At 36.2% G+C, this 13,769-nt stretch overlaps 1 protein-coding gene across 1 annotated transcript in view; it reads left to right on the plus strand.

The window, feature by feature from the left end:
* The first annotated feature begins 1,370 nt into the window (after nt 1–1,370).
* Nucleotides 1,371–13,769, plus strand: part of greb1 (growth regulating estrogen receptor binding 1) — a 41,829-nt gene continuing 29,430 nt past the window's right edge. The window contains exons 1-11 of the mRNA XM_038302242.1: nt 1,371–1,514; nt 2,914–2,989; nt 6,898–7,058; nt 7,230–7,337; nt 8,093–8,269; nt 8,454–8,636; nt 10,507–10,611; nt 10,709–10,834; nt 12,561–12,722; nt 12,854–12,976; nt 13,222–13,407. Of these exons, the coding sequence (XP_038158170.1) occupies nt 6,905–7,058; nt 7,230–7,337; nt 8,093–8,269; nt 8,454–8,636; nt 10,507–10,611; nt 10,709–10,834; nt 12,561–12,722; nt 12,854–12,976; nt 13,222–13,407 (1,324 nt within the window). The 5' untranslated portion in view covers nt 1,371–1,514; nt 2,914–2,989; nt 6,898–6,904. The remainder of the gene's footprint in view (nt 1,515–2,913; nt 2,990–6,897; nt 7,059–7,229; nt 7,338–8,092; nt 8,270–8,453; nt 8,637–10,506; nt 10,612–10,708; nt 10,835–12,560; nt 12,723–12,853; nt 12,977–13,221; nt 13,408–13,769) is intronic.

The raw sequence follows: 13,769 nt of genomic DNA on the forward strand, positions 1-13,769 counted from the left end.
TAGGATCATTATACCGGGTTATTGCACAGGGTGTTTACATGGGTATTTATATATTTATATAGGAGTGAATCTCTGCTGCTCCTGCAGATTTGATGTTGGGCCATACTTGTTTCTTTTAACATGATGAATTGAACAGCTTTCTGTGAGATTTTCAGAGTTCGTGATACAACCTTTCCCTGCTTTAAGCTTTTCCACAAATTTACCTTTGATCTCTTTGATGTATTCTTTGTTCTTCATAAAGCTGCTTGTCCATTCAAATTGCAGAAAATAAATAAATAAATAAATAAAAATTAACTGTTCTTTTTAACTTTATAAAATTGGCTTTGCAAAGGCAAGCTGTTGAGCCGATTTGTATTTTATTTTTTTCTGTGTAGCCTATTGCTATTCAAAGTGTTGAAAAATATTTTTCACATTTTTTTAATTTTTATATACTAAATTTTGCAAACGCAGTTAAGAAGTGAGCCTCCCTGAATACACAGGCCTGGATTAACTCTCGCACAATTTATGTTTGTAAAAGCACTCCTAACATCTCTTAAGCTTCATCGTGCTCTTGAAAAGCTTTAGTTTCTTCCCCTTGTTCTCGCTGTAAGAAATTTTTTTGTCCAGTAGAGGGCGACAGAAGCCTATTTATAATACGTTTTAATTACCAAAACCCTGTTTTTTATGACTTATTTAAGAGTGTGTACTTAGTCAAATTTATTAAAATTTGTTGGGGAAAGAAAAAAGCGGTAAGGTCGTGTTTTGATAGGCTATCTCATATAATTAGAAGTTTAATTACAGTTTCATTTAAAAAATGCCAATTTTTAAGGAAAACGTTATTAGAACTGGTTTCCTGATAAAGGAATACCCCTTTTTAATCCTGTTTCACTACAAAATTGTTTATAACACTTTCACAATTTGACCGGAATGTGATGGGAAAGTGTTATCTTAGCTCAGATACACAGACATATATTTCAGCCAAGACAAAAAGAAAAATACTTGGACAGTTACATTTGTGTTAAATTCTTTTTTACCAATTTAATATACTTTTAAAGATCAAAAACTGAAAAGAATACAGTTTCTCCACTTTTAGAGCCAATACCATTGCACTATCATTATATCAGATGTGTGTCATCGGGATGTTTAAAAATATGACATATTTAACGTTTTCATTTAGCCTAGAGTAGTTATCTGTTATAGGCTATCGAAATCTAAATCCTTTTCTTGATTAGATTTTTTTTTCAGGTTTATATTTTTGTTTTGTATTTTTTCTTCTCATATCCCATGGAAGTCTATCTGTTTATTTCCCTGCGTCATTCCTTCATGGCCTGCCTCGGCTTTTAAAAATCTCATTTGTGTATTCAGGGTCCGACAGAGTTCCGGAGGAAGAGGGAGGGACATCTCAGCGGATCAGAGGTGATGACACACGCGACACCAAAGGCATTCTAGGAGAAGGTCTCGCGCCGGTGGCATGGTGACAGAATCAGTCTGTCCGCTTTGTGAGAAAAATAGTTTTCGGACTCTGGACCGCAGAGGTAAGTAGTCCACCGACTATCATTTTGCGTCTGTTTGGATTTTTCCGTAAAAGCTTAATAATAATTTTCATTAAAAAAAAAAATAAATAAATAAATAAAAAACATCAAATTGAAAGCTCGGTTGTTATTAATGTTGTTTAATAACAAGTTGCACACAACTCATAAAGTAAAAAAAAAAAATTGCCTATTTTAACCCCGATCTCTATTAGTATTTTAAGTGTTTTCTTATTATCATTGATTAATTTTCTACTTTTATTTGTATTTCATCAAATATTATAAAACATTTTTGAAGACAAATGCACAACAAAGCTTATTATAGTTTCTTCTCCTGCCATGGTGACATAGGTTGTCTTGTGTTCATTGTCACTAAATGAAAAGTATTAAGTTTTATTAATTTTTCTGGGATCAGTTGTTTTTTTAACTTAATCTATACAGAGGTTGTACATTCATGATGCAAATTTGTCTTAAAACATTTATCATATCTGTTATTTTTGCATATAGTCCTTATGATGGCTACCAGAAGTTTTAAAATCTTCAGGGCATTTAGCATCACAGATGTTTAAAGGCTTGCCAATGCACATACTGTAGGAGATAGATGTGCAATTGTGCATGCATCTAGACAATACAAGTACCCTTACAGTTATGTAAGCAGGACAGAGCAGAAGAAACAAAATTTGCTCAAGGACATTTTCTGAGACACTAAAGCGACAGGAAGTACAGCCACCAAACATTCAGTAAGATGCAGATTTTTAAAGTTAACTCTAGCAGAGGTAGTTTTTTTGATTGTTCAGTTTTAGTGTAGCAGGTGGTGCTTCCTGCATCCTGAATGCATGGACTGTTTTGTATTGTAATCTGCTCTGCAGCTAGACATTGCAAATGATTTCTTCTGTGCATACAAGGGAATGCTTAAGTAGGAAAAGCTTTTACAGATTATAGTATTGTTTTGTAGTTATTGTAAGCTGATTTGCTGGTTATTGCAAAGTATGGAAAAGTAAGTGAATGCTTAGCTGAATTGCAGTCCATCCACTGTCCAGGTAGCAAACAGTGGGTCTGTAAGTGGAAATGAAGCGATCTGAATCTTATCTTTCAGTGTCAGAGTGTATTTATAGCTGGAATTGTTGTAAATGCTTAAATTCTGTTACTCAGGCCCGAGATAGATGCTACACATTCCCCAGCTGCATGATATCGTATCTGTTTTCTAAAACAGTTTCTCACAAACACTTCAAAGAAAAACCGTAAAAAGAGTCGTCTGGTCTGACGTCAGCTAAGTTAACCCAAATTACCTTAATCTGACTTAAAACAAACACCTACTTGATGTTCCTACCACATGACTAAGACACATGCTAGCTTGGTACAATTTATAGTAGTAATTGGTTGCATAAATCTTCTTCCCCCACAGTGGTACCTTTATCTTCAGTGAGTATGAGGAGATCCCACGTGTCGGAGTGAACAGAAGCCTTGGTGCAGCTCCATAGGTTTGTGTGTGTGTGGGTGTGTATGTGCGTGAATAACTGGTATGCAAGCTGGGCTGTGAGAGAAAAGAGCCAGGGGTCTTTATCTGACCTCTCCCATCATGACCCTTCACCCCTCCCTAAGACAAGCCTTTTGTGTCCCCCAAGCATGAGACCCTGGGAGAGCGTGTCTGGGGTTGGAGGTGGTGGAGTCCCTGTATTAGTGTATATGTGTGTGTGTGTTTGTGAGTGTGTGTGCACACATAAAGGTGTGAGTGTATGTGTGTAAGACGTATAGGCCACATCAAAGTCTAACTTAAACATTGTTATCTTGGGTCACCTTTGACCTTGTGGTCATGAGACATCCCTCAAACTAATTCAGCCATTCCCTGATGGCACAGATGATCTATGTGTGTTTGCATACGTTAGATGACTTCTTCACAACAGAAATATAGCTCTGGCTGCAGAAGTTTAATATATACCGATATGGTAGTCGATATTTAGCTTCGGCATTGCTAACAAAGGTTTTCTCTTCAGAATTTAAATCGAAAATACACATTTATAAACATATAAAACACATCCTTCTTTCAAACCATTTGATGCTGATAATGAGACACCTTGAAAGCTCCTGGATTGGTGATAAAGTGTTTGCATTTTCCTTTAAAGAATACTGACAACAAACTGTTGAGAATAGGGTTCAAGGGGTCATAAAAAACCACAATAGTGTCTCTCTCCCTAGGGTGAAAGAGAGGCCGAAGGGGGGAGCAAGAGAGATAAAAGGATCTCCCACTTCCATGTCAAGTAAAGAGGAAAGAAGGGGGAGGTGGGAGGAGAAGAGATCAACAAAGCAGACTTAAGAGTTTTACTTACGGCTTATTGCTGTCATCTTTGCTGCTTGCCCTCCTTTTGTGGGTTGGGGGTCTCTTGGATCTTTTTTAGTTGTGCCTTTGGACAAAACGACAGAGGGGTTTTTGTTCAAATAGATACAGAATCGATGACAGAGCAACAAGGTGAGGGAAAATGGTTAAAAGATGTGTCTCATCCTGTTGATGGTTTCCTTATGTGAAATTCATGAACATTTTTTCAAGGAAAAAAAAAGGTGATTGAACACAATCTAATTATTGTTTTTTGAGGTTATTTTAAGTTTTTCCCCAATTAAAGATTTTATTATGTTTTACTCATAGTATGGATAAATTAGACTTTAGGCTTTTGGGTTGTAGTTCTAATCCAGTAAATGTCAATTTCTCAGTTCTCCCCCCTGGTTGTAAAATGATCAGCATCCTCTTTGGTAAAAGGTGTAATTCCTTCCTTTTAGCACTGGCTGTGTTGTTCCCGTGCTCTTTGTCCCTCCTTCACTTCATCCCTCTGTGAGGTGGTGCAAGAACCTACAAACTTGTGAGCTTTTATGCTCATCTCTTCAGCGAGAGAAATGTAATATATACATATTAATTTAAGATGCACTAATCTGGATTGTAGTGAGCTACATGTCCTCACTAATTGTTAATTAGTAAGGACATGAATCTTATTTCAAACTTTTGGCTGCTGTGTTTAGAGATAAATTATAGAACATATTAATGAGTTTAATAAGAAAGGCAATTAAATGGAATAAAATGGCCAATTCTGATGTTTGAGTGTCCCTAGTAACAATGTTGTTATTTTGTTCTTCTATAACTTATTTCCTAATAGCAACTGGCAGGGATTTGTTTGTGTCATTTAAAGAGAGACAATATACGCAACCCAAGTATTATTGAAGTATTTTAAAGGATTTTTTCAAGTCATTTTAAAGGACCTGGTGCATATTGTGGGCCTCCCTTCTTAAAACACTCACCTTGTCCTTTGGGAGGGTCGGATCCATCCCTGAATGAGTCAGGTGACCTATAACCTATACCAAAGACCGTTATAACCTATAACAGTCTTTGCTTGTCTAAAAAAAACAGAGCTAACTTAGCTAAAATATGTTGTAGCAAAACAAAACAGAAAGGACATTTATGTCATCAGACATTATTTGGTTCTCTGATGTTGGATTTAATCTGAGAGACAAATGTGGCTCCACAAGTAGTTCCATCCCTTATGAGTCTTCTAGTCTAAATGAGTCCGCTATCAGATTCCAAAACATGGAGGGAGAGTGTTTACTTTTGTGACAGTCCAGTGATGCCAGTTTGCTTTAAGGGGAGTTAAACCTAGAAGTCATGGATTTAGCACCCTTAGTAGCTAAAAGTTAGTGTTTTTTTTAAAAATACTGTTTTATTGGCCTTCTCATCCATCCTTGCATTCCGTACATCCATCCATAGATACATACATACGTATGTATAAGAAGTCATTAACCCACCTGGCCGATCAAGGTTTAAAGGAATCATTTAATTTTATTGACATATTTCTTTTGACTGGAATAGGAATTCTTAAAGATCATAGTGAGTAAGTTAGTGAGGAATTAAAAAAAAAAAAATTAATAACTATTTTTAAAAAACTGTAATTCTTTTGAATTGCGTTATTATTTTTAAGCAATGCTTGTCGTTTTTCCTATAAGAAGCATAGACCTTTGTAGCATAGGAATCTAGTCTATATTACCCAATGGTATAGATGCATTACTGTTTTTCTGTGACACAGCTAATGTACTAGAAGGTGGATTGTGAGGCTTTGAAATGTTGCTTAAATACTTACTTTGTGGGAATGCAGATTATTTTCATTCAGTTTTTATTGTTTTGGTTTTTTTTGTCACAACACAGAACAAGGTTTGCAAAGAAACATCATTATAGGCCATTACTAGATGTGATTCTTTATTGAATATATGGCAAAAATGCTTTAAAATGTATTAAAGAGGCGTTTTTATTAGGGATGCCCCAAACTGATATTTATGAAATCAGTCTGATATTAGCCAGAAATAAATAATATCTGTATATACGTGCCTGCATCTAAAGTTTCCGATATTAGAAAGTGGATAGAAACACTCTTCTTCTGTCTCCTTCTGCTAAACAGTTATGTAACCCATCGGTTATTGATGAATGGATCTGTTTTTGTCAGACCTGATGTTGTTGGTTTTTGTTCTCTTTTTAAGTATTATCACTTGATCAAGCCTTTTCTAATGTCCAATACACACAAAATATGTATGAATATATATAGAGTAGTGCTGATATTATATCGGGTCATTATCAGTATCAGTCAATACTCATATTGGCAATGTCATGATTGTATTGTAAATCTCTAAGTTGTATCAGGACATCCCTGCTTTTCAGCAAGCTGACACTTTCTATTAGTTAATGTCACACAGATGGGGCGGGGGGGTGGGGGGTTATATCAGTCAGCTGTGTGAGCTTGGAAACCAGTTTGGTCCCACCAGGATTAGAAGCAGTGGGATCAGGTTCATGCTCACTGTACAGTTTTATTTCTCTGTTAACAAGTTTGTTCACTCCTCGACATATTTGTCCTTTTTAGAAATAAATCTCTTTGCTAGATTTATTTATATTCTTTTTAGATCTGTTTAAGATTAACTGAACTATGGAGAAAAAATCAGTGAGGGAGATGCTCTTGGAGAAAAAGTAGGAAAACAGGGAGGGAGTTGTGTCTGGGTCAGGATGACCTGCCTCTGTCAGTGCAGCTGATTTTATATTACGTTGTTTGGATAAAAGCCATGCAACCCCTAGCCACAATTTAAGAATGTGTGGATCTCTGTGTGTGTGAGTGAGAAGAGATGCGCCTCTGATTTTAAAGGGTTTTACCTAAATGTAAATGTGTCTGTGAGTCCATACACATTACTAAGACGTTTTCTATTGATTCTAGAGAGCTTTTAAAGAAATGATAGGAAAACTTTAAAAAAATAAATAAAACTATATCTGTTTTTGGTCAGCCTTCCTTTTTTATGTGACCATTTTAAATCAACCCAAACAGCAGGAATACCTTTAAGGCTCCAATACAGGGTTGCTGTGTTCTTACAGGACGCCAATGGGAAACTCTTACGCAGGCCAGCTGCGGTCCACGCGCTTCGAGGAGGTCCTCCACAACTCCATCGAGGCGTCCCTGAGGTCAAACACTGTGGTTCCTCGGCCTGTCTTCTCTCAGCTTTATCTTGAGACAGAGCAGCTGTTTATGCAGGATGGTGAGTTGATGAAATACGCAGGTGAAGCAGCAGTGAACTAGGGATTAGGAGCTTTAGAACTTGTAGTTTGGGGTCATTTTGAGTCAGAAACTTGAAGTTTAAAACAATTTAAAAGCTTTTAGCTCAATCTTTATTTGCCCATGCATAAAACACTATTTATACCCTGAATAGGCCGTGCATTCAATGATGATGAAGATGATGAAGATGACTCGGAGTCTAACAGTCCACCAATACCCTACCAGATGAAACCTCCACCAGAGGGATGCTGCACCACAGACGGCATGTACATTTATCACCATTCAATGACATAAGTCACAGAAAAGCTATTTTTGAAGTGTTGCGTTATATCTGCTGTGTGTAAAGTGTGCCCTAACACAATGAAATTCAATCATTTTAATCTTATCCTCCTTTGCCAGCAATTAGAAATAAAGGATTCACCTCCTCACAGATTTATTTTGCTTAGTGATTTTTTGTCAGACATGTCTCTGATCATCAAACACCTTTTATTTTCATAAAAAGTTAACCTCAATAAATTCCAATTCTGCAGTGTTTTATTTATTGGAGGAAATAAATCTATCCAAATAATTATGGTTGTGTGTGAAAATTAAAATGTGCATGATTTTAAATCTTGAACTGATTTACTATGGCTAGCTACCCCCAGGCCTGATTACCTATAAGAACATAAAGAGAGTCCACCTCTCAATGATTCAAGGAGAGAGAAGGGTTAGAGAAGCTTAGTCTTTTTTTTATTTTGTTTGTTTAATTTTTTATATTTAAGAAAAAATGTAAAAATAAAAATTATAAAAAAAGAGAAGCTTAGTCTGAACTTAAAATCCAATTTAAAATTGGTTGTTAAACAATTCTTAAAGAAAAGCTACAACAGCAATGTGAAATGCTCTTTTCCAGTTTGAAAAACAATTTATGGTAGCCCAAAGGAGGAAAATTCTTTTTTTTTTTTTTTCAAATGATGAATAAATAAAAAGCCTCTCTGTTTTTTATCTAATGTTTTCTGGAAAACGTTGCCCTCCCTACAGGCTTTTGTCAGGCTGGCAAAGATCTGCGTTTGTCCTCGCTTGCATCAGTGAACTTGGATGTTCCTCCTGGGTTCATGCTAGTTGGGGTAAAATCCCCCTCCCTCCCTGACAACCTGCTGGTCTGTGCTGTGGACCACCGCTTCCTGCCAGACGAACGGGGTCGAAACGCCCTGCTTGGTGAGGCAGAGGACTTACAGGAAAATATGACTTGACATTCTGTTTTCAAGATCAGAAAATATGAATAACTTCCAGTCCAAAAATCTTGGGCTTGCTTTTGTATCTGAGTGCATTTCTGATATGATCCACATCATTTTAATAAATGTGATTAATAATATGATCCTTTTGCTTTGTCCTCTTCCAGGTTTCTCGGGAAACTGTATGGGCTGCGGAGAAAAAGGTTTCCGTTACTTCACAGAGTTTTCCAACCACATTAACCTGAAGCTCAGCACGCAGCCCAAGAAACAGAAGCACTTAAAATACCAACTGTACCGCAATAACCAGGGCATACTGGTCAAGGGTGCTCCCATCTGCTGGAGGGGAAATGGTAAGAAGTTAAACTACTGCTGTCACAAGGCATATCCAATGAGATAAAATTCATTTTAATCTTTTCGAATACTGTTTTTTAGAATAAAGTTGTAACATTAGAATAAAGTCATGATATGAAAATATGAGAAGTCATAATAATTAAATGTTAAAGGTGTGATATTATGCAACAACAAAGCTCTGTCTAATAAGATGATTGCTTTGATAGTGTTTTCAGCCAAGCTGTGGCCAGAGCCTTTAAACAAAGGGGGGGGGGGCTTATAAGTGTTACCATTTCAGAAGGCTACTCGTTCAATCCCATGTTAAGGGATTATTCTCATTATATTACAACTTTATTCTGGTAATCTTACAACTTTGATCTTGCAGATGTTTTATTGTGATTTTATTTACCTAATATTGCAAGTTTATCCTACTAATTATATTACTTTAATTTCATAGAGCTAATATCATGATTTTATTCATGTGATATTATGACTTTATTTTCATAATTTACAAAAGAAAATTATGTTTTATAGAATGTCCCCCAATACTCTGTCACATTTTTACACTTTAGATTAATTTTAAGAAATTGGTAAAATAAGAAATATTCGTTGTCAGATTATGAGGGTTTTTTGTTGTTTTTTTCCTTATATAATATGTCTAAATAACCAGAGATAAAAAGTGACCAATTTAAAAGAAATGCCTTACTAATGTTTCCCAGGGAAACACAGCGCATACAGAGTCCCAGATGTTATAAGAAGCTGTGTTTTAAACTTCAGTACTGGGTAAAGCTTGGTTTTGTATTTGTTTTTGTTCTTAAAAAAAATCATAACACCCCCAGCCACTATGGCTGCCTAGCTGCATATGCTAAGCAAGTTAAGCTTTGGGCAGATGCTTGCATTGCTCAGGATGATCTAAGTTGTCTGCAATGCGGCTGAATTTTCTCTCGTTCTTGGCAGGTGAGTGGAATTAATAGACTTTTTACCCGAGGCAGTTAAATAAGCATGAAGATTGTCAAAAGAATCAACAGAGTTGCTTGTAAAATTGCCCTTTGGCTTGTCATTATAATATTTTCAACATATATTATCAATCCTTCAGACACAAAAAGGTAACTAATATTCCCAAACCTCACATCAGATGTTATTCATACACTCTAAGAGGCATAAAGATGTATTTCTAATTTTTAAAATGACATATTTTGAATGTAATGAAATGCATCGACAGGACAGGCTCATACAGGGGTCAAAGGTGAGATGGTTGAGTTTACACAGGTGCCACAGCCTCGAGGTTATGGTGATAGAGGACATTCCCTGGAGAGAGGACATTTGTTGATGAATGTCGATGATTTGGGCAAGCTATTGGCTGATTCTAGACCAGACTGGCTCAGATTCTCTTCTTTTTAAGTTAATGTGTTGAAAGGCTGCAATTTTACAATTAGAAATGTAAAGCTTTTTTTTTAGGTCCTCAGAAAAAGGTTTGTTTACATAATAATGCTGCTGGACTTAGCACAACCCAAAATACTAACCCGGAGGGGAATCCTCTTTACAAGGGTGTTTGTGATTCTTGTCAACTTTTTGCTCCATTAATATTTCCATGTTTAAGACCTATCTACAAACAAAAAACTATTTAGGAAAAAAATTGTTATGGTTTTTTAAAAATTGAGTAAAAATAGCAACCAGTTATTTCAATCAGTCCTGAATTCCTTCCATCTGAGTAAGTCTTGGTTGTAATCTTATACAGATATGTCAGACTAATAAGACTCTTTGATAGGTCTTTAAGTAAGCAAAGTTTAGCACTAAACTTGGTTGAAGTCCTTCTCGCAAGTTTTTCTTAGAAATTACATAAAGAGCTTCTGCTTTTTTGTATTAGTTAACAGGTTTCATGTCTTTCAGATGGCAGGATAAGACAGATAAGATCCAGTCTCTCTGAGGGCCACCTGACACCAGATGAACGACCGTCAAACCTGGCTTTAACCCACACGCCAGGCAGTGTCACAGGTTAACACACAGTCATTTCGCAGATTCAGTAATTTGTTTTTATTTCTGAAATGTCATTGTCACCTTTCGGCTTTTCTTCATTTTATACACTTTTAAGGATCACATGTAGAGGCTCAGACAGCTGATGTCCCCACTACGTTGATAAATGGGAACCACACAGGAGCTTCCTCCATTTCCCATCCACCTTTAAATCAATCAGGACCTGGTAGACCCTCTGCTACAGGTACAGATTCTCCTTCCTGCCTTTTCCATTCTGTTCCTTCTGTCTTGGGGTTAAAATTACATATGGTATACATGTAGTTCCAAAAGTGACATGCCTTAGCCTTTTTGGGATCAATAAAGGCAATGTGTGTATAACAGTTATCAACATGAAGGAAAAAAAAACTGTAGTTAAGAAAGCTCCTGTTCATTGAACATGTAGAAATCAACAATATTTACTTCTAGAACCAGTTATTGTTACATTTATTTGGGTTATATGTGGGGATGTATGTTTTTAACATTAAGGTTTGACAGTACATTTATACTAAAACATTTTTATTTCTCCTAAGTTGAATTACTTTTTCCAAATTGCTTTTAATGTTTAAAATTTTAGTTTTGATGTTGCTGCATCTGCATTTTAATATTTGCTGAACCTGGTGAAATTGTTTTGTTGCAGTGCCATTATTAATATTTGAATAAAGCTAATTCCTAAGAATATGCGATGATCTCAGAACATGCATGTTTCCTTAGAAATGGGACAAGGCATGCATCAGTTGCTCCATTGTTTCCAGCATGGACATGAAGTAGATTGTGGCCAACTGTAATGTCTGTGATTTATATAAACATAAAGTCAAAGGAAGTTTTTTGAAGGGAACAGCTATTTTGCTTGTTCTTCAGTTTTTCTGGTTTCAGTCAAATACCTTGAATATTTGAGGATTTCCAGTAAAAGACACAAAGCAGGAAAATAAAAGCTTTTTAACATAGTTCAACATGGCTTTTTTGTTTTTATTTGTATTGTTTTTAGAAAAGGTAGAAGTAGTTAAATTAAAAATCTTCTTTTTACATATTACATATAATTCCTTTATTGGAAATGTGGTGCATCTGTCCATACCACATTTTTATGTTAACAATTTTAAGGAAATAGAAAAAGTGTAAAGAGATTGTAAGAAACAATATTTTACTGGTGTTAAAATACACTTTTGGTTTACTGGTATAATTTCTGTCATTGTGTTGAGATTTTGTTATTATTATATACAAATTTCCGTTTCCTTTGTTAAAATTGACCTCTTTTTGTTTGCATATAAACATGACGAGTTTGTGTTGGTTATCTTTAAGCCCCTCCCCTTTGTGCCTGTCTGCTTCACAGGAGTCCAGCAGCTACTTTTTATGTCAGGGTGGTCACCCTTTGTTTTTCCTGCTTTTATTTGCCAGCCCCTCAGAGCACTAAACTTCTGCCTCCCTCTCCTTTCTCCTCTATTTTCCTGCTCTGTCCTTCTCCCTCCCTCTTTCTCAGTCTGCCTCCTCCATAAACCAGGGTTATAAAATTCCCTCTCTCTGTCTCATCTTTTTTTCTCCCTGCATTGTCTCTGAATGAAACACTTCCTTCCTGGTGGTGTTGTTTTTTCATTGCCCTTTTAACAAGCACATCTTTTATGTGTCTCCATTATTACAGAATTTCAACACATACTTGAGAGACAAAGGGAGATAAATGCATGACTAAAATACAACTGTTTTGCATTACAGTATCCACAAAAGTCTCTTCGGCTCATTTTGTAGTAAATGTGTTAATTCGTAAGGTGTTAAAATGAGAAAAGTGACTCCCGGGAGTCTCAGGTCATCAGTGCCAGGGCCAGCTGATTGAAAAATGACAAATATAAACATCTAAAATATAAATAAGGATAAAGAAAAACATGTATGTGCAATTTTAACCTTAGTTAAGTTTGTTGTGTTTCCTTTTTTTAACCTGATAGGTCCTCATGTCAACGCTGGCCCCCCAAAAAAGAGACACAAAGGGTGGTCACCTGATTCATCTGCTAACAGCCTGACAGACAGTGCTGTTAAGTCTGCCCAGACGTCAGTCGCCTCATCAAAATTATCAGCGACCTCTGTCATCACAAATGGAGCGAGATCAGGTACAAATACTGTATGCGTTCAAACACTGTGTTTGCAGAGTTACTGTTTCTTTTTTATAGAGCTTAATAGTCCCAACCAAACTATGTGATGGATGTAAACACCTTTCTGTGATGGTCTTCTTTTGTGCCAGAAGCTACATCCCTGCAGAGCTCATCGCGGGGGTCTTCTAGTCAACTTTCAACCCCTGAGGTGTCTGTAGCAGTGCCTGATCAGCTGCTACACACCTGCAGGCTGCAGCCTGTTATATTTAAAGGTGAGAGGATCAATTATTGATGTAAACTGAAATTGAAGGAATTTTTAGAATCCAATATTTCAAAAAGCTCTTGACATGCCATCTACTGGTTGGGAAATACCTAACACTTCAAGGAACATTTTTTTTCTTCCCTCTTTCTATCAACTTTTCACACCTACATCTAATATCTAGACAATTTTATTTTCTCCAAGGTAGAAGACTTTAGAAATAATGGACAAATTTTCATTTATTTCCTATTTGTACAGGTCACGGCCCTCTTCCTCAGCTCACAGGCAACACAAGTGATGTACTCATCAGTTCTCTTCTTCGGAGTTGTTACCTGAGTTCACAAACCCTCCCCAGAGTCTACCAGCATTATGGACCATCCCCTATTCAACCTCTCTCTGCTGAGATGCAGATTCTGCTCACCATTTATTATCTCGTTCAGCTGGGTTAGTGCAAAATGTTTCCCTGCTTTGAAAAAGCATAATTTTGAATGCTTGTAGTATTGGTGGGGATTTTTTTTCTTAAATCCTGTTTGAATTAAAACTTTTTCTAGACCAACCTTAAGTGAAACTTGCAAACTAAAAAGAAAAAAAATATTACTCCGATAGTAATCTGGCTTTTATTATACTGTATACATATCAAACTGTTACCTTATGGTCCTGCCTTTCTTTGACACTATATTCACATTAAACACATTATCCAGGTCAATAGAATCAGCATAAAACTGAAAAGCATACTTGACCTACTTTTGTATTGTAAGGGTGTATTGGGTGTATAGTATGGGTGTAATAGAAAATTGACCTTTATA

This window comes from Cyprinodon tularosa, unplaced genomic scaffold (genome assembly GCF_016077235.1).
Source record: "Cyprinodon tularosa strain WSP-4 unplaced genomic scaffold, ASM1607723v1 ctg485, whole genome shotgun sequence".
Taxonomy (NCBI): domain Eukaryota; kingdom Metazoa; phylum Chordata; class Actinopteri; order Cyprinodontiformes; family Cyprinodontidae; genus Cyprinodon; species Cyprinodon tularosa.